Genomic DNA, 26722 nt, shown 5'->3' with positions numbered 1-26722 from the left:
CAGATCCCCATGGGGGTCGTGAAATGTATCACCTGGATATTATCAACTTCTAATCCTCAGTTTCCTCATCCATAACATGAGGGGATTAATTTCTTCCTTGCACAATTTAATAATTCATATAACATAGCTCTTTTCTTTTTAAATGTTCTAAGAATATGAGAGAGCTAAAGAAATGAGATTTGTTCATATAACGAGAAAGGGCTGAAATAAAACTACTACTCCTGAATGATAGTTAGCTTAGGATCTGACATCCCACAAGGGACCCAACAAAAAAGCTCCTCCTCAAATGTCTTCCCCGTATTTTTCATGTTTGGGTCCAATTTCATCTATGAATGATACTGACCAGCCAGGAGCAGAATCTGGGTATGGCAGCTGTCAGGACTATGCAGCTGGTCTCTGTGATAACAGTGCCATCTGTAGGAAGACCATGGACATTCCAGTTACTTCCAACCACCTCAGCCCACCTTGCAGGCCCTTCCCCTTGGGAGAAAAGGTTCCTCTTATTGGTATAAAGAGTCCGATGCCCTCAGAAAAGGAGAACTTCTCATCTGGGGACAGAGAGACTAATAAGTGTATAGAGACAGGTTTTCCCAGGTTATTAACTTGAGTATTTTTTAGAACAAATAGAAACACATTTAAGTGAAGAATCCTTCATTAGCACTTTTTATCTTTATTTTTAATTTTTATCAAGGTAGTACAGGTACTATAGATATACATATTTAAACCAAACAGAACACTATCAGGATTGTCCTATCAGCATTGGATATTACCATTCTTTAATTAATATTTTTTGCCAACATAATGGGTAAAAAAACAGTGCCTAATAACTGTTTCAAATTGCTTCCACTTGATTATTACTGAGGCTGTATATCTTCATTCCTATAAATCCCCCCCCCCACTTTTTTTTTGTGTTTCACTTCTGTGAATAGGCTGTTCACACTTTTTGCCCATTTCCCCACTGGGAAGCATATCTTTTTCTTATTAGTTTACAAGAGCTCTTCATAAATTTGAATATACACCATGGCTTATTTTAAAATTTTCATCAATTTATATTGGTCTTATGCCTTAGTTTTATGGCTTACTTTGTCAAAAAAATTTTTTTCCAATGTTTGCTTTATAAAGACCACATATACTTACCCTTTTCTTTAACTAAGATCTGAGATGTCAAAAATGATTCTGAGAAGACCACAGATCCTAAGCACCCTCTTCCTCCCAGCAAATCAGGAATATCATAGACAGTCATACAAGCCTGTATCAAATGAGAAATCAGAGTTGTAGCAGTCTCCAGTCCAACACCTTCAAGGAGAGTTCCCTAAGATACAGGCCACAAAACACTGCTTTAAAACACATGGCAAAAATAAACTGGAAAGTTTCTTAGGAAAACAAACTATCCTGAAATACACCTTGAACTTCTGGAACACTCAGGCTTCTTTCCAGAGACATACTTGGACTAGAAGGAGAGCATCTTTATGCTTCTATAAATGCCCTCTCAAGGTGTTATTCTATGAGTATTCTGAGAGGCAACACAGCTGCCTTTTTTTTTTAATGGGGTCTCGTTATTTTGCCCAGACTGGTCTCAAACTTGCAATCTTCCTGCCTCAGCCCCCCAGGGATCTAGGATTAAAGGTGTCTTCATTCTTAACTATGACTGGCACCCAGTCTATCAGAGTTTGTGGTGTTTCCACTAAGTTTCTGTACACATTCATAGCTTCACATCCCCATACTGTCACACTCTGTCTAGCGGTTTAGGCTTGAGTTTTGAACAAGCCCAGAAAGACTGTCATTCATTTGGTATACACGTGTCTTCATGGATATTTTTGTGTACATTTCAGTACATATTCTTTCAGTATAGCAGTCCTTCTGTATCTGTGGTTTCACTTTCTTCAACCTCAGTACTCACAGTAAAATGTGGTCTGAAAATATTAAATAGAAAATTCCCCAAATAAACAATTCATGAAGTCTAAATTCTGAGCATGATGAAATCTTGTACTATCCTCTTCCATTCTGCCCAGAGTGTGAAACATCGCTTTGTCCAGTGTGTCTGTACTTTACACAGTACTGTCTGTTAGTCACTTAATAGTCACCTCGGCTATTAGATTATCATGGTTTTCAAAGGGGTTACATTCAAGTAACCATATTTTACTTAATGATGACCCCAAAGCATAAGAGTAGTAATGCTGGAAATTTTATTACAGTATATTATTGTAATTATTCTACTATTATCATCATCATACTGTGCCTGATTTTATAAATTAGACTTCACTATAGGTATGCACGAATACAAAAAAATACAGTATATATACAGTACTATCCATTGTTTCAGATACCCACTGAGAGTCTTGGAATATATTCTTTGTGGGTAAGCATGAAACAACTGTACCAAATAAAAGTACCGGTTTCAGTAGACCAGAAATAAAATTAGAGCAACTCTAATTAGAGTGTGCTCCTAAAAGCTGGTAAGAAAGCCCCTCAGCACAAAAGGAGAGAAAACAGAACAAATCTGTGGAGAAAGCTATAAAAGAAACACAGGGTCGGGGGGGGGGCCTGGGTTGTGGCTCAGCGGTAGACTGCTCACCTAGCTCGTATAAGGCACTGGGTTCAGTCCTCAGTACCAGATAAAAATAAATAAATAAAATAAAGGTATTGTGTCCAACTATAACTAAAAAAATCTTAAAAAAAAAAAGAAACACAGAGGGATTTGGTTATAGATCAGTGGTACAGCTCTTGCCTAGCATGTATGAGGCACTGGGTTCGATTTGCAGCACCACATGTAAGTAAGTAAGTAAGTAAATAAATAAATTAATTAAATAAAGAGCCATCATCAACTGATAAAAAATATTAGATAACGAGAAAGAAACACAGAAACCAGGTATGGTGGTTGTGTGCTTCTACTTCCAGTTACTCAAGTGCTAGAATCCTCTGAGCCTAGATGTTCCAGACCAGCTTGGTAACACGCAAGACCTTATCTCTAAAAAAACAAACAAACAAACAAACAAAAAAACAGGAAGGAAGGAAGGAAGGAAGGAAGGAAGGAAGGAAGGAAGGAAGGAAGGAAGAAAAATAAAAGAAACACCACAGAAAGTGGGTAGAAGTATATAAGCCAGAGCTAGGGTCTGGGTATGGGATGACCATGAAGATCTGGTGAGGGACATGGGATAAGCAGTACAACAAGCCTATCAGGTTAGGTCCTCTCCCTCTTAACCTGAGCATAGGATCTTTCCCTCTTAACCTGAGCATTGTTGATTAGTGGGGTGCAGAGTTTCTGAAGCTAAGTCCATTACTGCACATTACTATCCTTGCTTGAGGCCCCTGATCTACCCCTAGGACAGAGACAAAAAAAAAAAAATGGGGCACTTGAAGAAAATGCTGGATTCTTTTGTTTTGTTCTGATACTAGGGACTACTGTCACATAGCATCACTGATCTACATTGCTACATGCCAAGTTTCTTTAATTTTGAGGAATATTTATTTTATTCATCAATTTGTTAAGGGTCTTGCTATGTTGCTGAGATTTGTCTTGAAATTGTGATCCTCCTGCCTCAGCCTCCCAAGTTGCTGGGATTACAGGTGTAAACCACAGTAACCAGCTAGGAACTGCTGGATTCTTAAGTAAAGAACACAGAAGGGTTGAAAAGAAAAAAAACACAATCAAAGCCAAGTCCCTGATTTTCAAAGCTGTCATGATAATAGGGTGAACTGACAAGTAGGCTTTTATGTTTGAGTTAATTTTCTGATTAGGCTTAATAATTGGAAGGTTTATTTAAATCTTTCTCAAGGGATTTAAAAAAAAATTGTAGTTGTAGATGGATAGAATGCCTTTAATTTTTTTGTATATGGTGTTAAGGATCAAACCCAGTGCCTCACACATGCTAGGCAAGCACTCTGCCACTGAGCCCCAACCCCAGGCCTTTCAAGGGATTTTGAGCATCTGATAACACAGAGTTTCACTGGTTACATGGTCCTTCATAAGTGACAGTGGGAATCCTACTTCTTTCTTTGGTTTCCAGATCAATCAAGTAAACAGATCCTGTGGCTTTCTGATCCTTCACTTTCATATTTGGTCACTGGTATTAAGGAGGGGGAGAGAGAACATTGGAAAAAAAATACATGTAACATTTGTTGGATACTTGCCAGGTATTTGCCACTTTGTGGCATGGGGAGAGGAAAAAATACAACATAGTACCTATCTCTTCAGGAAATCTATAATGTGTAGCTATAGAGACAAGAGCTTACAGAAAAGTGAAATGACATATTAGTTCAGAATTATTTCCTAATTTACATGGTATAAACTACAAATCCTATAAGAATACAGTACTTATAGGGAAGAAATCAATAGAGAAAGCTTCAAGGAAGAGGCAGAACTTCATATCTGCCTGATCCTGGAAAGAAAGCATAAAATTCCTGACTACTCTTTCTTATTTCATTAGCTGCTAATAAATTCATACCTAAAAAAATATGACAGGGTCTCATTATATTGCCCAGGGGGCCTTGAACTCCTGGCTTCAAGTGATCCTCCTGCCTCAGTCTCCCAAGTAGCTGGGACTACGGTAACACTGCATTGTGCCCAGCTTTCAATACATACTTAACATAAGAATATGATTCTATTGGGCTTCTAGTCACATACTATTGTGCAAAGCACCTTCCAAAGCACTGCACAAGAATCCAAGGAGAGAAGCCAGGAATTTAAAATTTAGCAAGGTGATAAAGTATTATCACCCCAATGTCATAAAGTATTTCCCAATATCTTGATATCACAAAAAAAGTCTAAAATAGTTCTAAAAGAACAATACCACAAAATGCTGACAGACAGGGACCAAATACATTATAAAACATTAATTACTCACAACTTTAAAAATTACCCTAGTCAGGCTTGGTGGCACACACCTGTAATCCTAGCTATTCAGGAGGCTGAGGCAGGAGGATTGCAAGTTCAAAGCCAGTCTCAGCAACTCAGCAAGACCCTTCGCAACTCAGTGAAACCCTGTCTCTAAATAAAACACAAAAAAGTGCTAAGCTTGTGGCTCAGTGGCTTAAGCACCCCTGGGTTAAATCTCCAGTACCCCTCCCCCCAAATTACCCTTGTTGTATTATTCTCTACAGATGAGAAAACACTACTGACAAGCCCTTTGAGCTGCTTTTCCACCAGTGATGGTGATGGGAATGCATCTGTACTAAGTTGTCTACAGTTGCCCACTTACCATGACCAAAGTGTGCTGGAATTAAGGCTCAGGCAGTGGCCACAGAACAAACTTAAGGTATAACTTGTGCACATGCATACTTCAACCAGATTCTTGGCTGGATAGCCACCATCCTCTAATGCACTGTTTGCTAACCCTCTTCACACCAGGATGCAGTGGAATAAATAGAGCACTTGGCTTGTGGCTGAAGCTGGCTTAGAAAATTCTGATTCCCTCAGGCTATGCCATACCATCCCAGGGACCGCTCATTATGTCTCTAAACTATTCTGCCCCACTTCACTGGAGACCCAGGCCTTTGTTGATTATTGTTTGTTTAATGGATCTTCCCAGCTCCCTGTTAAGGGCATCAACTCAGGTCTTAGAATGCAAAAGAAGCCACTAAAACCTGTTGGTCCATTGGTAAAGGCAGGTTTGTCCTCAACTCAAAATTTCCATGAGATCAGAACAGTCTTAGTCACATAGACACCCCTACCTATTCCCACCTCACCCCTTTCAGGTGTCCCTCTACAGGCCATTCCTAGCCAGCTGATGTATATATAATAGCTCTGCTTACCGTTTTCACAAAGGATAAACTATCTTCACCCTCCAGAGGCACAATTCTGTAAGAGGAACGATATGGGAGATGACATTTTTAACTGCACCAAAACTTACAATGTTCTTTTTTCAACTTGGTAACAACTCACAGACTCAGATTTCTCTCAAGGATTTTTAAAACACTATGAAATTCTGTTTTGAATTCCAGAATGCAGAATTAGCATGTGGGTAACTGGAGTGAACTCATTTACTCCAGTGGGAAGCACTCAAGAGTGCAGAGGCTCAGATGATTACAGCCAGTCTGAACCCAAGTCTGGAGTGGTACCTTGGCCAAGAATGGAACTGTGAGAAGATCAATGAAGGTTGCAGCTACAAGGCAGCCTCTCCTCTCTTTATGTTCTTCAACTTAACCATGGAAGAAGATACCAAAATCATAAACTCACCTTCCTTGATTATTCACAGCATGTATATGAAAAGCCATCTTGGAGCTGTAGACCAAAACCAAAACACAATAGAAGTCAGTCTGTTCTTGCTGACTACTGTGTTATCATAGCTTTACACAGATTTACCTCAGTTATTTTAGATACCTCTCCCTGGGTCCCATGCCATCAGAAAGTGTGGAGCCAGTATCTGACCCCAGGCCCTGCCTGCTAGTTCTCAAGGGCTATCTTGACTCTTGCAGACTGCCTGTGGCCCTTGACTGGCATGATAACACTTCTGCTCCTCAGCCTCTATATATTTACTGTCCTGAAACTCCTGCTCTTCATCAACCTTGAGTCAAACTGCCAGTTTCGCTCTACATTCCAGCAAAGGCCACATCTCTGCTACTCACAGTTAGTTGCTAAGGAGCCAAAGGCAGTGCCAGGTCTTCAGAGCTGAGGAATAACCAGAAAACCCTTCTGGTTTACTCTTTGTAAAATAAAGTTTCTAAATAATATAAGCCGAATTTCATGCCTTAAGAAGTACTAGTTAGTAACACACTAACTTCAGTGTACATTCATGGCTCCCTCCACCTTCCTCTCTAGGCAGGTGATCTGCTAATGTGATGCAGTGTGAGTCCTCAGTAAAGTAACTCTTGTGGAAAGAAATGAGCGGGGCTCTAGGTGAAGGACTGACTCAGGGACTCTCCTCCCATTACTCAGTGTTTTCTCCATATGCCTTCTTCCAGTTAGGGTGATACACTCAGGCCTAGGAAGCTTTGGGTTTGAGAAGTGGCCTGGACAAAATCCCAAGGCAAAGGATAAATAGAATGACTATTTCAGCCAAGTTCACTATAATAGCAAATAAGATCTACATACCTAAACACTCTATTAGATAGACAGTTTCAGGAAATAGATATAGAGGCTACCTATCCTGCCTAACAAGTTATAGCCAGAAAGTGAAGGAACTTTCATAAACTTAGACCTGCCAGTAACAGACAATGCAGAGCAGCACAAGGACTAACGGAAAAGGTTTCTCCTATCTGTCCTCTTCCACGACCAAAACAAAAAGACCCAGAAGACCCAGGGGAAAGGAGACCTGAAGCAAAAGGAAGCCTTGCACCACTGAGTTCTGCATCTTCTGGAGCTACAGCAATAGAATAGAATTCTTTTTGTTTGATCAACTGACTGATATAACTATCAAACACTCCTTCTCATTATCCAGGGCTGTAGGTATTAGAAAACATGGGTCATGGGAGTGGAGGCATGATAGCACACCCCAGAAATATGAATTCATTCTTCCTTCCTTCCTATCTATTTTGCAGTGCTAGGGACTGAAAACTATCTATTTATTTATTTGAAGTGCAGGGAACTGAATTCATGTTAGGAAAGCACCATATCCTTAAGCTCTAGGAGTCTTTTGTGGGATTTTTTTTTTGGGGGGGGGAGGGCAGGACTAGGGAAACCCAGGAATGCTCTACCACTGAGCTACACTCCTAAGCCCTTTCATTTTATTTTTTAAATTTTGAGATATGGTCTCATTAAGTTGCTGAGCTGGCCTTGAACTTATGATCTTCCTGCCCCAGCCTCCTGAGTTGCTGAGATTACAGGAAGGTGCCAATATGCTTGGCCCCAGAAGTATTCTTAAACTCTCCAATATTGATGTTTTTTGTACCCTTCGCATAAAAGTACACAAAGTGATCCTCCTGTGAGATGGGGATTGTAGACTGAGTTCATGAAGATTTAGCTCTGTACAAAGTCCTATAAGAGATGCAGAGGGACATGCAGGGAGATGTGATGGAAGGCTGCAAGAAGTCATATTTCCAGAGCATCTAGTCCCAAGACTCAGGGTTTCTATCATCTAAGAGGCAGATCAGAACTATGGTAAGTCTCTTCTAAGCAGTGACTATCTTCATGTGCCAGCTTCCTTCCCCCAACAAATCTATCTCTAAGGTCCCTGACTTTACCCTTCTAACTTTATTTTGGAATCAGACCTATGAAATCTCCTAAGGTTCTGGTATGAATCTGCCTCACATTCTAGCCTCAAAAGATGTGCAAGTGTTCCTCATATGGTTCCTCTGGTTTTGGCTCTTAGCTTGTCAAATAAAGGCCTGATCACGAGTGATTCTCCTTCATATATATCATTATTTTTACTGAATGTTTTTACTGAAACATTTCTCAAAGGGAAGATGGAATATAAATTATAAGGGACAAGAGTATTTTAGAAAACAAATCAAAAAAATTCCTTGTAAAAAGAACATCAACCATTGCTTACCATAGGGCTGTCTTAAACTGAACCAGCTCAAAGGAATCTAACTTAGATACCAGAGTCTGCTCTGCTACCTCTTTGGCCTGTTGAGAGAGAGTAAGAGAATGAATTAGCTTTCAAGCAGTAAAAAATACACATATCACTGACAGGAAGGGACCTTCTAACAGTTGGCTGGTGCCTTCTATGTAACTACTCTGTATACGTCAAGAGACTAAAGTGTAAATAAACATCATGTTAAGGGAAACAGGGCTCTTACTTTCTTCAGGCTTGTCTCATAGGAAAAAAAACTGCTTTCAGGCAGATGGGCACTGGCACCTGATCTGCCAGAGAGGTATGAGCAGCTGGGGTGATGCTGATAGTATGTGAAGTCTAGAAAAGGGCTCCCCGCTCCCCTAACTCTAGTAGAGGGACCACTGCTCTTAGTCCCTGCCAGACACTAAGAATATTTAAATAGCTAGAGTTACAAAAGATCAGTTAGAAAACAAAGGTGTAGGAACAGAAGGGTATCCCATGGCTTTGCATAGGCCCTATGGTAGGTAGAAGTTAAAGGGCTGAATAATCTTGCATTAGTACAGAGATTCCAGGATTCAAGTTCAGTGAGGAGGGGAGATGGTAAGGGGCTGGTGACTATGTCTAAGGTCTTTCTCACATCTACATCATACACAACCTTTCCAATATCAACTGGTTTCCTTCAGAAAAGGTCCTATTGGCATTGGGAGGCATCAAGCTGACTCTTCTCATCTCCTTACTATGTCGGATTTAGGAATCCAACTCAGCAGGCCAGGTTAATCATGAAACATCAAGGAAGAAAATGGTCAGAGACCGAGAACATGCATGCTTGTCTAGGAAAGGCAAGTCAGATTTTCTAGTCTATAGTTGATTTTTTAAACACTGGATTATAGGAAACCAAACTAAGTAGCTCAAAAAAAAAAAAAACTTACCTAACTATTAAAACTCACAGCAGAATAATCTATAGTTAACTTCTAAAAGCATTCTGTTTAAACTGAACATAACAATGTACTACAGAATGACTTTAACACAACCAGATGTCTACAAAGAAGTGCTGATGAGTTGTCACTGATAAAACAACAGCAGCATGGCCATAGGCAGCAGAAGCTCAGCACTCCACAGGCATCTCTGCCTGGTGCCATGGAGGCCCGAGTTCACACAAAAGTGAGAACTCCAAGATGTCCAAAGATAAACGAATGGTTAGGATGCTTTACATTAAATAATGACCAGGGAAAGAGAAACATGGTATTTAAATTACCTTTGTTAGACTGGAAGCTTTAGCATAACATGCAATGCCAGCCAAAACAGCCTCAATAACAGCAGCATATATCTGGGACAAGAGCCTACTTTAAAAACAAAAAATAATTGTTAACTATAGTAACATGAGATTTCATCATAAGCTGCATGCACATAAACAACAGACCCCAAGGAACTGATTTTTAAATAGAATGACAAAAGTGCAAAAAATGAAACTCATTGAAAAAAGAAACTCACTGAAAAATGAACTCTTAAGTCACAAGCCTATTTGATTTATACTTTACTCTTGTTAAACCATCTTAAAGTCAGCTCCTCTGAACTCTGCTCGAAAGTCCAACCCTCCCTATTTGGGATCAATGAGAATAAAACTAATAGGCTCCCTGAGCACCATATGTACAGGGGCAGCTACCCACAGATAAAAAATCCTTCAGGGATGGGATTGTGGCTCAGTGGCAGAGTGCTTGCATCGCAGGTATGAGGCACTGGATTCAATCCTCAGCACCACAAAAATAAATAAATAAAATAAAGTTATTAAAAAAAAAAAAAAGAATCCCTTCAGTGCAAAGATACACACTTGAAGCTTTTCCAGGGACTAGTCACACCACATCCAAACACTGGTTGCTATAGAACCCCAGGGCAGGAACTCTTAGAGAGCAAGAGAGATTTTTTGGCTGAAGGGAGTTCACTTAAATTCAGATTAAACAGCTGCAGGCCACTTTCTAAGCAGCCTGCCTGATCAAAAATGTCAAGAAAAGGGTCTGGGGATGTGGCTCAAGCAGTAACGTGCTTGCCTGTCATGCGCGGGGTGCTGGGTTCGATCCTCAGCACCACATAAAATAAAATAAAGATGAAAAAAAAAAGTCAAGAATGCTTCTGAGAGGATCTCTCATCTTCCCCTCAATCCAAAGCCATTATAAAAAGGTCTTCTTCTTTGCTAGACAGAGACTTTCACAAAGGTATTCAGAAAATCCAAGTCTGATCCCCTTTATGGAAAGGTTTCTGGAAATTGCTATTCTGGGCTAGATAATTCTTTGTTGTAGGGTCTGTGTCTGTCCTGCATTGTACAAGGTTTATTTAGCAACATCCCTCACTTCTACTCACTAGACACCAATAGAACCCTCTAGTTGTGACAATCAAGTGTCTTCACACCTTGTCAAATGTGCCCAGGGTTGGGAATATAGGGGTATGAGGCAGAATTGCCCTTGGTAGAGAACCACCTGCTTTATAGAAAGGAGGCCCAGGCTCTTCTCAATTAACACATTATAGAGAGAAGGTGCTCATCCACACGGCAAAGGCTCATCTGAAAGGCAAGGGGAGGTGCCCAGCAAGGTACGAACATGGCCTCACAAAGAATGTCTATTTTTAAGCCTGTAACAGGAAGAGGAAGCAACAGGAATTTGAAAGTGGGAAGAAACACAAAAATAATTCTCTTAGAATGGTGGAAGCAAGCAGAGCCTCTTGAGGTGAAGTGGGCTATCTAAGGGCACAGAAATTCATGGCAGACCTGAACTCGGCTCTACTTTCGGCCTGGTGCCTTTCTGCTGTGACACATCACCCTGCTATCTCCTTCAATTCTTCCTTGGCTTCTGCACCTCCATTTCACAGCTAAGAGATTTTAGTTGGGTTGAAAAAGAAAAAGGGACAGAGTGTTCCATAGCAAAACAACAACTTCAGAGAGTAACATATCCTTTAGACTGCTGGCCAGAGCAGAGGGTCTACCTAGTAGGAAGGGACCTGGCAGGGACACTGTCAATGAGCTTTGCAACTTCCAGGTGAGAACACAAAAATCCTCCATACCACCACACTAGGGTAAAGTTTTATAATGGTCAACCCCAAAGACATGTAAAGATATCCCCTTCCTTGGCTTGACTCAAACATCAGTTAGTCCAGCATTGGACAACTTCCCTTCTTGGTCTTCCTTTACACAGATCCTAAGACAAGAGCCCTATACACAGGCCAATACCTGGTTACTGACCCTTAAAATGGACTTGGTAGTGCTGCTGTTTCCTTCACTAGGACTCCACAAGGCCCAAGTTCCACCAGCTCTGTGACTCTCCTGACTTGGGCATAAGTACCTCTTAATACCAAGTCCCGATGCAGAGACCCAATGAATTTGGTTTAGGCAAAATAGAGTCTAAGGGTCTCCAGAATGAAGATCCTGGGCAGTGACTAAGCACATCTGTCATGGAGGCACAAACAGGCACAAAGCAAGATTACACCCACCAACATATGAAAAAGTGGTTGGATTGCTGCTAAAGTGAAAAAAAAAAAATCTGCAAAACAAAACTTTCTAGGCACTAATTAAAACAACAACAACAAAAACTTTCTAGGCATTATAATTATGGTTAAGAGTCTCATGCTTAGGCTGGGGTTGTGGCTCAGCAGTAGACTGCTCACCCAGTATGTGTAAAGCACTGGGTTTGATATTCAAACCACATAAATAAAATAAAATAAAATAAAATAAAATAAAATAAATAGATAAAATAGTGTTTATTTATCTATTTATAAATAGATAATATAAATAAATAAATAAAATAGAGTTTATTTATTTATTTAGTTTATTGTGTTTATCTACAATGAAAAAAAGTATTTTAACAAAAGCCTCATGCTCTACTAACCAAGCTGGCCAGGCAACTACAATTATAGTTAAGTAAACCTAAACGCATATGGAGTTTTTTTGTTGTTTGTTTTTTTATAGGAATAAGACTCTTTTTTGGGACTTCCTGAAGGGAGACACAGCACTTACCTGCACTATACTTTTCCCAATTCAGGTTTGTGGGCCCTGCCCTAGAGATTCTGATTCAGTGATTATGAGAATGAGTAAGGGGAACCTATATTTTAAAGAGATCCTTAGATAATTCTTTGACTTGTCACTGCAGGTCTTTAAGAAGTACTAGTGGTCAGAAGAAGTTTATTATGATTGTATTTCTGAAGGAGTATACTTTTTGGAATTCAGCAGTTTCAACATTAATGAGTTTATTTCCTGTCTTTGGTTTTCTGCTGAGAAGGGTCATCACTAGGTAAGGCCTTTCTAAAGTTGCACAGCTGAGATTCAGACTGCAGATGTTTCACCAGCCTGAATGTCAAGTCCAGAGAACACACTTCTCAGGCCACATGGAATTTCAAAGAATCTTCCAATGTATTTCAGATTATTTTACTTTTAGATAAGCCCCCAATTAAAAATGCACTATATAGAAAACATATGAAGGGAAGTTACGTCATGTAAATGCATGGTGTGCAGATAGGAAGACTCTGGAGTTCCAGAAAAAAGAGCAGATGGCAAAGCTGGCAGGGTCCTCTGATATGGATTCCAAGCTGACAGACAGGTGCTGGGGACCACCTGGGAAACTATGTAGAAATGTTCACTTCATAACTAGATGTCCTAATCACTGATAATCTCTATAGGAAGTACACAAAGCAGCCACAACCGAGAAATGCAACTTTAAAAAAGAAAAAAATAAGACAAATATGAAGACTTACATTTGTTCAGTTTTCTTGGGCAGCTTGTCACTGCCACCTGTGAAAGAACACATGTATTAAGAATGTGACAAGAGCACAGAATATGCAAACACTATATAAGGAAGTGGAAATGATCTATCCATCTATCTATCTATCTATACATCTATCTATTGTGGTACCCAGGATTGAAGCTAGAGGTGCTCTTCCACTGAGGTATAACCCCAGTCCTTCTTGTTTTTTTCATTTTGAGAGAGGGTCTCACTAAGTTGCTGAGGCTGGCCTCCAACTTTTGATCCTCCTGCATCAGCCTCCCGAGTTGCTGGAATTACAACAGTGTTCCATCTCACCTGCTTAATTTAATTTGAAGACATTACCAAGAACTACATTTATTTTTCTTTTAAGTTAAATACAGTATAAGCACAAAACAACAATGGAACCTGGCTTCTTCCACTATCCTCCTGGACCGTCACCCTGACATTTCCTACTTTTACATCCTACTTAGCATCACTACCTAAACATCAGAGATGTGCAGAATCTTAGGCTCCAGAATGTTTATACTTTTAAAACTTTGAGGTAAACAGGCTCAGTTCTGTTTCTTTCTTAATTTTATTAATTATCTGACTCAAGATAATTTTTTTATAGGAATGAGACTTTTTATTGGGACTTCCTGAAGGGAAGGGCATTTTTCCAGAGTTTCTTGGCTTATTTGACAATACCCAGGAAAAAAATCTGGCTTCTGATGTACTCTATCTTCTGGGTCCACATTCATTCTCTTTTTTTTTGTGGGGGTGGGGGTGTCTGGGATTGAACTAAAGGGGTGGGGGTTTCCGGGACTGCACTCAGGGGCACTCAACTTCTGAGCCACATCCCTAGCCCTATTTTGTATTTTACTTAGAGACAGTGTGCCTTGCCATTGCTGAGGCTGGCTTTGAACTTGAGATCCTCCTGCCTCAGCCTCTGGAGCCGCTGGGATCACAGGTGTGCACCACTGCGCCTGGCAACACATTCATTCTTTACATTATGCCTGCAGCTTCTGGATACCTCAGCAAGCAGAGAGGCTCTAGTCAGCCTGGCCTTTTTGGATAGCACCACATCATGTGCCCAGCTTGTGGGTACTCTTCTATTATGGCCCTTTGTCACATTTCTCACAACAGTCAGGTATTCACCCAGCTAAGTCATTCATATTCCCACTGTAGCCCATATCTCCTACTATCTCAAACTAGATCTTCTTTATTTGACCTTTCTTCTGACACTGAGTCCAGGGTCTTACACAGGGTTAGACCTCTAAACCATAGGTTGAACCAATGATTTTGCTTCTGAAATATTCTGTGAGTAATATGTTAGACACAGTAACTCCCCAGAGAGGGAGTAAGAATCTCACAGATTGGTATCATAAGTTTCTAAGCAAAGCAGTGAATTTTATGTTAACTTCTCATCCATGGGAGAAACCATTTACTAGGTAAGTTAATGAGATGATTTCCAAGGACTTACCCAAGTAAGGAATGTGAGTAGCTCCAAAAAAGTAGGTCCTTGAACATGCAAGAGGTCCTTTTGGTGAGACACACTGTGCTACCTGCATGTCAGAAAATATTAAAAATAAGAAAAGTAGCAGAGACTTAAGTATGAACTGCTAGAGAAATAAAAAGCATATAATCAGTGGAAATAAAACTTATTTAACCAAAACTGATTTATTATTATTATTTTTTTTGGGATACCAGGGATTGAACTCAGGAGCTCTCACTCAACCACTGAGTCACATCCCCAGCCCAATATTTGTATTTTATTAGAGACAGGATCTCACTGAGTTGTTTAGCACCTCCCCATTGCTGAGGCTGGCTTTGAACCTGCAATCCTACTATCTCAGTCTTCTGAGCCACTGAGATTACAGGTAGGCAACACTGCACCTGGCTTGATACGTTATTTTTTAAAGAAACAGAGGAGAAGATCACCTTTAATTCTGCTTTTTCCAAAAGTATCTTCTCTGTGTGTATATGTAGGGTCCCCCTGTTCCACCCTTGGCTGGAATGTGAGGCTGCTGTCAGCTACTCAATTAGCTCATTATGCTAATGAATTCACAATTCAGAAGGAAAAACATAAAAGGTGTTTTGACGGTCATTAATATTCAATCCAGAGCTTTCATGTAAAGACCTTTGCCCACAAGACAGGCAGAGGCATGGGGCAGCTATAAAATCAGGAAACCCAGGTCCCCACCTTCATTTGGATTTCATCTTTGAATATAGCCCTTGTAGAAAAGAAAGTAAGTTTTTCTAGGTTTTAAGATTTTTATTATTCTTTCCTGTTAAGATGTGCATTTATGGACTGGGGCTGTAGCTCAGCGGCAGAGCACTTGCTTAGCATGTGTGAGGCACTGGGTTCGATCCTCAGCACCACATAAAAATAAACAAAATAAAGGCATGCTATCCATCTACAACAAACAAAAAAATTTTTAAAAAGATGTGCATTTATATCTATATAAATATCTCTAGATATAAATGGATGTCCAATATCTCGTGTAGGTTCCTAGGAGAGCAGGTACGAAATAAAAAACATGCCATCATAAGAAAAAAGGAATGTAAATTAGTATAATATGTAAAAAAAATAGCTAAATATTCATGACTAATAATTTCTTCTAATTAAGGAAGTCACATGAGAATACACAGCATCTTACCATAATACTATGAATCCAAGGTACAGATTTGAAATGAGAACTTCTTCTCTATAATATTCAGTATAGTGAATGTGATCAATATTGCCAATGACAATGAAGGAAAACTCATGGTACCTACTCATAACTGTTGGCTAATACATTTTTTTTAAAATCTAGGGCTATTTCCTTAAAGCATGTTTCTTGGGTTTCGAAGTTCTTCCATACTAAAGGTTTTTTTTTTAAGGTGCCATGTGTTTTAAATCTGCTTCCTTAGGTCATATCATAAATTTGAGTCAGCACATATTAACATCAGATTTACTTTAAAAAGTAAATTGAGACAATTTCATATATAATGTAAAATTGCTTAAGTTATCTGGGTTTACACATTTTACATGGCACTTATTAATTGTAAATTATTTACAAGTCACACAAAAATGGAAAAGATGAATATATTACCTTGAAATACAACTATTTTTTCTCTTTACATTTTAGTTTGAGAGGTTTTTACTGATTCATCATTTTCAAGGTCACTGATTCTTCCCTTGGATATGACTAATCTATTGATAAATCCATCAAAGGCATTTTTAATTTTCATTATAACTTTTTTTGGTTCCAGCCTTTCCGTTTGATTCTTTCTTAATTTCCATCTCCCTGCTTAACATTATTCATCTACTCCTACATATTGCCTACTTTTCCATTAGAGCCCTTCACATATTAACCGTAGCTATTTTAAATTCTGAGTCCAGGGCTGGAGACATAGCTCAGTAGTACAGCATTTGCACAGCATGTGTGAGGCTCTGGGTTCCATCCCCAGGACTGCAAAATGATAATAATAATAATAGCTATTATCATCATCATTATTATTTTTGTCCAAAAATTATAAAATATGAGATACAAGTTGGTTCTGAGGGTCACATTAGCTTTTCACACCATGTTTTTTATTGCCTTTTAGAATACTTTGTGATTTTTTGTTGTTGTTGTTAAAAGCCAGACATGATATATTAAATAACAGAAACCAAGGGAAATAAGTCTTTAAATGTGAGATTTTATGTTAACATGCCTAAGAGTTGGGTTCTGTTCAATGTTTTCTGTGCCAGGTGTTTTGATTCCTATACTGTCCTTAGATCTGTCTCTCTTGTTATCTTTGGGTTTCCCTATGAATTCCCCCTTATATACTCTTGTGCCTTGCAGCTATTAACCACCTGCTATTAAACTGCAGACCTGCTGCAGTGGTGCTAAGGTAATGGGGTAGGAAAAGCATTCTATAATCTTGCGATTAAATCTCAGTCTTTGAATGGGCCTGTATATGCAGGCTTTGACCTTTACAAGTGTTTCTTAGCTCTTTTCCCTCTCTCCTAGGTGAGTCAGGAAGGCCAGAGTGTGACAGATCAAAGAAATGCCCTTTTACCCAATGGAATAAGGTTTGGGTAAAATTGTTTATCCTGGAATGTAGGTTTTGCTATTGAGGCCTTTGTTATTATCTTCCTTATATTTCAAAACAGTTTCTCTTCTTTTTCCCCTACCAGTCATAAGAGAATTGGTTTGTTTTGCTCTTTACCATGTGAACCTGCAAGGGTTCAACTAACATAACCCATGGAAATGTGACAATCCTATGTCCCCCAGGAGTTTCTCACTTTCACACTAGTCCACTTTCTACCTGCAGAATTTCACTACAATTACCATTTATTTAAGTGTTCCCACAAGTTTGTAAAATCAGTGGTTTCTACTGCAGGTACGGAGACACTGGCTGTGATTCTCTGGATTTACCTATCTCTCTAGACTTCAGAGTGGCAGTTTGCCTTGAGACCTTAGTTCTCTCATGAATCCAAGAAAAGTCATTGATTTTCAATTTATTTGGCTTTTTTCTTATAAATATAGGGATAATTTCCAAGTTCTTTACATATCAGAGCTGAAACTGAGAGTCTTCTCTGAATCTTACTGAAATCTTAACATGTTAGAAGGCCTCCTCCAACACTATGTCAGTGGTGAGCAGGAGGACCTGCCTCCTCATTACTACCCGGTAGGAGTGCAAATCCAGGTTCTCCACTCAGCTGCTACTGACAATTGGCATGCGCATGTTGGGCGGGGGTTATATCAGTGGGAGCTCAGGTTCCCCACTCTGCCTCAGCTGATACCATCCCAGAGTTTGGAGGGTAACAAACACTATGGTAAGGAAGGGGCCTTGCTACTGCTCAGTGGTGATAAAAGTCATATAATTCCCCATTGCCACCTGTGATACTGCCCCAAGAAGAGCCCTCTTGCTATATTGTGGGGTGGAAGAAGCTATTATTATTATTTTGCAGTCCTAGGGATGAAACCCAGGGTATTACACATGCTATGCAAATGCTATATCACTGAGCTATGTCTCCAGCCCTGGACAGAGAATTTAAAATAACTATGAAGTTCAGGCTCCCCACTGGGCCTTCTATGACACTATCCTGAGCAGAATATGGGTGGGGATGGCAGCTCACCCCAATCTGGCAAACAAGGAAATCTAGGGTCTCCACTCAGCCTTTGTGGGGAGGGTTGGGGCAGAGGTGTACTTTTTCTGTAGGGCTTGTATATAGAGCAGTTATTATCTTAAAGTTTTCTGTCTTACTAGGCTGTACCTTTTCTGATCCTCTGAATATATCTGGATATTCTTGAATATCCAGTCTGGATATAAGGAAATAAAAAACATAAGAATTCACTACCATCTTATTTCCTGAAGTCTTTAGCCATCCTGCTTCCTTCTCTGTACCTTTCAGAGTATATTTGTGTTTGTTTTATATGAAAGGTCCCATGTTTTTAGTTGTATTTAATGAGAGATAAAGCATGTATACACTATACACCATCTTTGTAGAAGCAGAAGTCAGAATCGTCTCCTATATTTATTTAATTTGTGTATTCAACAAATAATATTACACAGAGAAGCCTGTTCCATCTGGCATTTTCTGTGTATTCCAAAACTACTCGGGGATTTAAAATGGGGTCTGAGCCTCCATTGACAGAACAGCAAAGTCCTGACAGCCCATCCTTTCTGGTAGCTCTATATCCTGAGCTGGCTCAGAGGCAGTTCTAGAATCATAACTCAGAGAGACTAAACTATATCACCTGGGTCACACATTCTCCAAGTCTAAATTTAAAAAATAACAACACCTACAACTCTGGCTTTCCTGATAGCCAGAAACATTTTTAAAAATATTTAACATTCCATTAAGATAGCATAAATGTTCACATTCATTAGAGTCCCCACATTCAAGTTCAATGATCTCTTTTAAAGAATGTAGCAGACAACATACTATCAAATGCAGAAATCTCCCTGGCACTCTCAATAAGAGAACAAAGATCATCAAGGTTTATGATCTTAAATATAAGCCAGAACATCACAAATTTAGGCTTGGTGTGACTATTAAAATTGCTTTTAATCTTTTTTACTTCAAATACTTCAAAGTTAAATGTTTTCAAATCACATCTAGTACTAATAAATATTGTATATTTATTTCTATATTTTATAAATAAATGTTATATATTTTAAAATAAATATAAATGTGTTTATATATACATAAAACATATTATATACATACAGTTTCCAATCATTTTTCACTTTAAAATAAACGTCAGACTCAGGGTTAAATAAATGCACTAATTGTCCAGCAGGCACCAGGCAGTCCAGCCACTCACCATGTGTTTAGCAAAGCTCCCACCAGGACCAGTGTTGCGTACCAAGTGCCCTTCAGAAGGGAAGTTAAAGTTTCCAGCATTCAGGTTTTCTCGAGTTGAGTGATTACCAAAGAGTACAAATGGCTGCCGATTAGGGCTAGAGCAGCAAGAAAAACATGTGATTAGAAAACAGATTCCTATGACCTGAGTGAGTTCTTGGATTTTTCTGATTGATGTCCTGAACCTAATGTCCTGGACTGATTGGGAAGGGATGCCAAGCGACTCTTACTAGTGACCCAAAGGGATTAGTCATTGAGGAACATAACTATATCCATACTAGACTTATATTTTCAACTTAACCTACCTTTTGAGGAACAGTTCCTTAAAAGTTTATGTGCATAATATAGTGATGAAGCAAAACCCTAGTTTTATATGACAGTATTATAATAGAAATACAGGTTTTAAAGCATGATAGTGGCTGTGATCAGACTAGGCAGACAATAGAGCAATTACCAACTTCTGAGTAATTTCAGGTGGAAAGGATAAGAGGAGGGTTGCAAATAGTTTCATTACCTGTCCATCCTCTTACTCCCTCTCTCGGCTGAATTCTACCTCCCTCCCATTTTCTGCTCACTCCTCGTTCACTCTAATCAACCCCTCCTCAGTCATTTCATTCATAGAGCTGTTGTAAAAGTCACCAAGTGACTTTCACATGAAGCATACTATGGCAAACCCAAAGGATTTGTGCTTCCTCACCCCCTAAATCAAATCAACCTCCTGAAAACCATTTATTTAGTTTCCTCCAACCACATGGCCATAACCCCTAATCCCTGCTGCCATCATTTCCTCCTTTAATAACTGCAACGTTTCCTGTTTCACTGCATCCACCCTTACCCTTCTATAACCTATTCTCCAACAGTGATAATATATATACTTTGTACTGGGAATTGAAACCAAGGGGGGCTTTACCACTGAGCTACATCCTGGTGTTTTTATTTTTTATTTTGAGAAAGGGCCATGCTAAGTGTCTGAAGTTCTCACTAAGTTGCTGAGGCTGGCCTTGAATTTGGATCCTCTTGCCTCGGCCTTCTGAGTTACTGGGATTACAAGCACGCACTACTGCACCTGGTTGTTATATTAATCTTTTAGATATGCAAAGCATTCACTACCTGTTATTCTCAGGAGAAGTACCAAAATTTTGCAAATGGCAAACAAGGGTTTGTAAGGTCTAGTCGATGTCTTCATTTCCATGCAAGGCAGTTCTCCTCCAACTCCCATATTCCAGGATATTTCATGTTTTTTATGTCCTTTATGTTCTTGTTTCAGGACCTCTCATCTTCTCCCTTCTCCCAATTATCTCTACTCATTGTGCACATCTCTCCCAGAGGAGGCCAGACTCTCTTCACAGTACCATCAATGTTCTTTTCTCTTTCATGGCATTAATCAGAGTTCACAATGATATATTTCTATGTGAGTTTATTTAATTAAGGTCTTATTTCTTCAGCATACTACAAACTCCATGAGAGCAGAAAACATATTTGGTTTATTTATTTTCTTAACCATGTACTTCTCTTCCTTGATATGTTGTAGTAAATATTTTTGATGGGAGATATATTTTAAAAGATAGTTTTCTTTATCCCCCACCCTTTCCTTAAAGTGCTCTTAATGTGTGTTGTATAGAAAAGTCTTTGCATTTCTTTTCATTCCCCTTGAAATAGTACCTTAGGCATCAAGTAAATAGGGGCTTTGAAAACTAAACATGACTGATTTTTCTTCTGAAACTTAATTCAAGCTAAGTGATATTTTGGGCAGAACAGAATGAGTCTGAATCCCCCCAGGGTATTTTGTTTTACTGTTAGAGTGGACTGTGATTGAGGGAAGAAGAGAGTAAAGATCTATCTTCTTCTTTAAAAAAAAAAAAAAAAAAAGATAGAGAATTTTAATATTTATTATTTTTTAGTTTTCAGCGGACACAACATCTTTGTATGTGGTGTTGAGGATCGAACGTGGGCCACATGCATGTCAGGCGAGCATGCTACCGCTTGAGCCACATGCCCAGCCCAAGATCTATCTTCTTTATCCATCAGAGGAAGCACTTCCTGTTGATCATGACAAAAATGAAGGAAAAACTTTGGAACACTTCCTGTTCCCCTCTTCTTCATGAGGAGACCCTTTTACTCCCCACAAACCACTATTGTTCTCCTGCCCAGTCCCTGAATTTTTACTCTTGCTTTCCTAAGCTAGGGACAAGGAATCAAAATTCCTTCATTTAGATTTTAGCAGGCTCTAATGCATTTAAAGCTAGTTTACCTGGGCATGGTAGTGCACACCTGTAATCCCAGAGGCTCAGGAGGCTGAGGCAGGAGGACTGCAAGTTCAAAGCCAGTCTCAGCAAAAATCAAGGCACTAAACAACTCAGTGAGACCTTACAAAATAAGGGTGGGGATGTGGCTCAGAGGTTGAGTGACCCTGATTTCAATCCCCAGTAACTCCCCTCTACAAAATGCTAGTTTACTATAAAATTACAGAAAAATAAAATACATATTCTTTAAAAAAGCGGTGAAACCAATGAATTTACAGGGTACAGGATTTCTTACCCTGTGATGACTAAAGCCATACTCTTCTGACTCTAGGTTCTCTAATTGAATGCTCCCAAATTTCACCTTGCTTGTAAGTTCCATTTTTGCTATCATCATTCACACTTCTTCCCTTGGGGACCTTACCTGTTTTCAGTTATATGGCTGGAGATCATTCCATGACTGAAGTAACTTCTGAATGGCTAAAAAGAAGACAATATTGTATATAAGAGCACAATTTTATAAAATAATCAGAAATCCTTCATACATGTATATATGTGCACACACACATACACTCAAAAGAGCATGTAGAATGTATGTGTGAGAAAGAGAGATGTCAGTAGATTATTCTAAGAATATGGAAGGATATGTGTGGTGGATAGCAACATTAATTGGAGGACACATAGCAAAAACAAGTGAAGAAAAAAGACAAAAGGCTGCAAAAGTAAAGAAAAATTTTCTTTTCAAATTTATAGTTTTTATTGAAAGAACACTGGACCAACCACCATCTATTGTCCAAATTGCTAATCTTGTAGGGATTTTTCCCCTTATATATAAGAAGTTTTTTTTAAATAAATTTCCAAAACATAAATGTGTACTAATTATAATATGCTAATTTAAAATGAGCAACAAGGGACACAGAAGTACAATGACAGAAGTTTCCTGGGAAATCAAATAAATAATTCTCAGCTTTTGGATACACAGCATTAGGCTAAACACTAACCAAAGCAAACACACGGGGTCTAGTGTCCAGAGAGTTCAAATTTTCAAACAGCAATTATAATACCTCTAGAGAACACTTGTTGTGTTTTTTTCCAGTTATTTAAACAGTATATGTTCATTGCAGAACACAATAAAAACCACCATTGTAATCTCTAAGAACCATTAACATTTTGGTACATTTTCTTTGAATCTTTTTTTCCTTCTTGTTTTTGAGGGGGGTGGGAGAGGACTGGGGATTGAACCCATGGTCTTGTGCATGTCAGGCAAGTGTTTTACCACTGAGCTACATCCCCAGTCCTTTGTATTTTTAATTTTTATTTATTTATTTATTTTTGAGACAGGGTCTCACTAAGTTGCCCAGGTTGGCCTCAATCTTACAATCCTTCCCACTGAGATGGGTAACTGGGATTAGAAAGATGTGCTGCCACACCTGGCCATTGAAATCTTTTTTCTATGGCACATTCATAGACTCTATATGATTATACTTAAGTGTATTAAGTAGTCCTCTATTCTTGGAAATTTATATTGTTACTAATTCTTCTATATCAAGATTAATAGTGTAATGAATAACTTGGAGCTCTGAATATTTCCTAAGACAGCTCTAAAACAAATAGGCAGAACTATATCACCAAACTGTTTTTCAAAATAGTTTTGTCAATGTACACCTTCACTTACAATATCCGAGTGCGCCTATTTCTAGGTCTCATCATCAGCACTGCCTAAGGAATGGTTTAAAGAGATTTGCCACATTGATCAATGCCACAATGATCACTATGTTCTATTTTATATCCCTCTTAAAATTTTTTTCAGATTTTTAAAAATTGTTGATGGACCTTTATTTTATTCATTTATTTATATGCAGTGCAGAGAACTGAACCCAGTACCTTACACATGTGAGGCAAATGCTCTACCACTGAGTCACAATTCCAGCCCTTTATATCCTTTTGACTATTTTTTTGGGGGGCGGGGTATAAGGTATTGAACTCAGGGGCGCTTAATCATTGAGCCACATCCTCAGCCCTTATTATATTTTATTTGGAAACAGGGTCTCATTGAGTTGCTTAGGGCCTCACTAGGTTGCTGAGGCTAGTTTGAACTCGAGATCCTTCTGCCTCAGCCTCCTGAGTCATTGGGATTACAGGCATGTGCCACCTATCCCTTTAATTTTTTAATGAAATACAGTATTTTTTATATGTTCAGTGGCCATATAGATTTCTCTTTGTTACTTATATATAGTTTAGATATTTATCAATTAGAATTTTGGCATTTGTGTTGTTAATTTATAATAACACTTTTAAAATAATAATAGTTGAAATTTATTATGGGCTTCCCATGTGAACTGTGAAAGACACTTCAATTACTTACTTTTAAGTAATCCTAATAACCTATGAGCTTCACAGTATCATCATCTCCTCTCTACAGATGAGTTGACTAAGACATGAAAAGTTAATTGACTTGACCAAGATGACAGAGCTAGCAAATTACATAGTTGGGATTTTAACTGAGTAATCATAGAGAAAAAAGATAAAATTAGATCTGTATCTCACACCATACACATCAAAAATCCCTTGTGGATTAGTGACCTAAATGGAAAACATCAAACCATGTAATACTAGATGGTGAATTACTCTTTAACCTTCAATTAAAGATTTTCTCTGATGGGGATTGGAATAAAATTCCTTGCATGTATTATTTTGTCAAAATTACCCAACTACTATAGTATATTAAAAAAATTAAAATAATAAAAAAAATTAAAAAACTTTTCTCTGTACAATGATTTAAAATTTAGAGATGATAAAAGATTGATATTTACATAAAAATAAAAATAGTTTCCATAAGTAAAGCAAGTGTGATTAACATGGAAGAAATATTTGGAATATATAAAAAGAACTCCTTAAAACTAAGGGACAAAAGACCTAAAAACCTATGCTCTTAAATAACCTGTGCTCTTTTGTTCAGTCAAGATTGTACCAGGACTCGGGGTGCAGCTTATGGTAGAGCACTTGCTATCTATGTGCAAGGCCCTGAGTTCAATCCCTAGTATAGGAAAAAAAACTGCATCAATATTAAATTGGGGGGAAAAGAAGACATAAAACAAAATATAAATAACTCTAAACATGTAAAAGATGTTCAACTTACTTATAAGCAGAGAAACCTAAATTAAAACAACACTGAGATACCATTTCTCATCTATAAGACTGTGGAAACAATTTTTGTATGTGTGTATGTTTGTGATACAGGGATTGAATCCAGGGCCTCACACACATTATGTAAGTGCTTTACTACTAAGCCACATCCCCAGCCTAGGACTGAGGAAAAATTTAAAAGTATGACCCTATATTCTATTGGTGAGGCTATGGAGCAACAGGCACTCTCATATCATTAAGAATGAAAATTAGTACAATCCTTCTTAAGGGGGATCTGGCAATAGCTAACATAATTGTGTATGTACTTACCTTTTGACCCAGAAATCCCATTCCTAGAGGTGTATGTGTGTGTGTGTGTGTGTGTGTGTGTGTGTATAACATTATGGAAAGATAAGCATGAAGTTATTTATTATGCACTGTTTGCAAATGGCAGACTGTTGAAAACTACCTAAATATATATACATAAAAGAGTACCTGAATAAATTAAGATTCATTTTCAAAATAGAGTATTTATTATAAATTGTAGCAAAGAAGGAGAAAAATCTCAACAAACTGATTTGGAAAGAGTTCCAAGATATATTGTTAAATGAAGAAAGCAAAGTGGAAATGATTCCTTGTTATTCCTCAATGCAAGAAAGATATAAAAATACATATCTGTTCATTTGTGCAAAGGAAATAGAAGAGATAAATCAGAAATTAAAAAGGTTTGTCACCTGTCAGAAACAAAAGTGACACTTTTTTTTTTTTTTTTTTTTTTTGTAGTGCCAGGGATTGAACCAGCAGGGCCTCATACATACTAGGCAAATACTCTTACCAGTGAACTACATTCCCAAGTCTAGAGAGTGATACTTCTGAGTTATCTCTTTTTGAATATCTCTCATTCTTAGGATCACAGTAATGAGAAAGAAAAAAAGAATGCAAAAAGCTGAAGGGCACCATTGAAGTGTGTGAAAATTGTGAGGTCTAATTTAGGAATAACTGGAAGGAAAGAGACGGGAAGCTGAAAAACTATTTGAACTAATAATGTACAAAAAATTATCAAACTTGACAAAACTATAAATCCACCAAACTAAGAAAAGAAGCTCAACAAAACCCACATGCAAGAAATATGAAGAAAACTGCAGCAAGGCATATCATAATCCAATTACTCAAAACAAGTAATGAAGGAAAAATCTTAAAAATCTGCTACAGGGACTTTCTCTGCTATGTACAGAGAAACAAAGATTAGGATGAAAGACTTATTAGTAACAAGGTGGGGCTGTGGAAATAGAAAGAATGGTAGAATGAGAGACATTATTACCCTATATACATTTATGATTACACTACTAGAGTGACTCTGCACCATGTACAACCAGAGGAATGAGAAGTTGTGCTCTATTTGTATACAATATGTCAAAATGCATTCTACTGTCCTGTATAACTAATTAGAACGAATAAAATTTTTAAAAAGACTTATCAGTAACAAAGTGAGAGACAGTAGAGCAACATCTTTTGAGATGTTGGAAAGGAAAAAACTGTCAACTTAGAATCTATACATGGCAAAAGTATCTTTCAAAAATGAAATCAAGATTTTTTTTCCTAGACATACAAAAGCTGAAAGATTTCATCAGAATAAGATTTGAACTACAAAAAAAAATGTTAAAGAAAAGTCTTTAGGGAAATAGGATACCAAATGGAAATCCAGGTCTACACAAAGGAAGAAAGAGCACCAGAGAAAGTAATATCGTGGAAAAAGACATAAGATACTTTTCTTATTCAGTAAACCTTTAAAATAGATAATTGTTTAAAACAACAATAACAATATATTCTAGGGTTTACAACATAAGTAAAAGAAAATTCACA

General features: G+C 38.2%; 1 protein-coding gene across 1 annotated transcript in view; it reads right to left on the bottom strand.

Moving 5' to 3' along the window:
* Dnaaf9 (dynein axonemal assembly factor 9) overlaps positions 1 to 26722 on the bottom strand; it is a 145549-nt gene that overhangs the window by 64009 nt on the left and 54818 nt on the right. Inside the window, exons 10-19 of the mRNA XM_026409747.2 lie at positions 22158 to 22213; positions 19456 to 19591; positions 14637 to 14718; positions 13167 to 13203; positions 9688 to 9775; positions 8427 to 8503; positions 6176 to 6220; positions 5752 to 5797; positions 1138 to 1249; positions 344 to 414 (exon numbers count right to left, since the gene is read on the bottom strand). Coding sequence (XP_026265532.1) covers positions 344 to 414; positions 1138 to 1249; positions 5752 to 5797; positions 6176 to 6220; positions 8427 to 8503; positions 9688 to 9775; positions 13167 to 13203; positions 14637 to 14718; positions 19456 to 19591; positions 22158 to 22213 — 750 coding nt within the window. The remainder of the gene's footprint in view (positions 1 to 343; positions 415 to 1137; positions 1250 to 5751; positions 5798 to 6175; positions 6221 to 8426; positions 8504 to 9687; positions 9776 to 13166; positions 13204 to 14636; positions 14719 to 19455; positions 19592 to 22157; positions 22214 to 26722) is intronic.

This window comes from Urocitellus parryii, chromosome 6, assembly GCF_045843805.1.
Source record: "Urocitellus parryii isolate mUroPar1 chromosome 6, mUroPar1.hap1, whole genome shotgun sequence".
NCBI classification, from domain to species: domain Eukaryota; kingdom Metazoa; phylum Chordata; class Mammalia; order Rodentia; family Sciuridae; genus Urocitellus; species Urocitellus parryii.
Note: the sequence above shows the minus strand (reverse complement) of the source record. Positions and strands in the feature narration are given on the sequence as shown.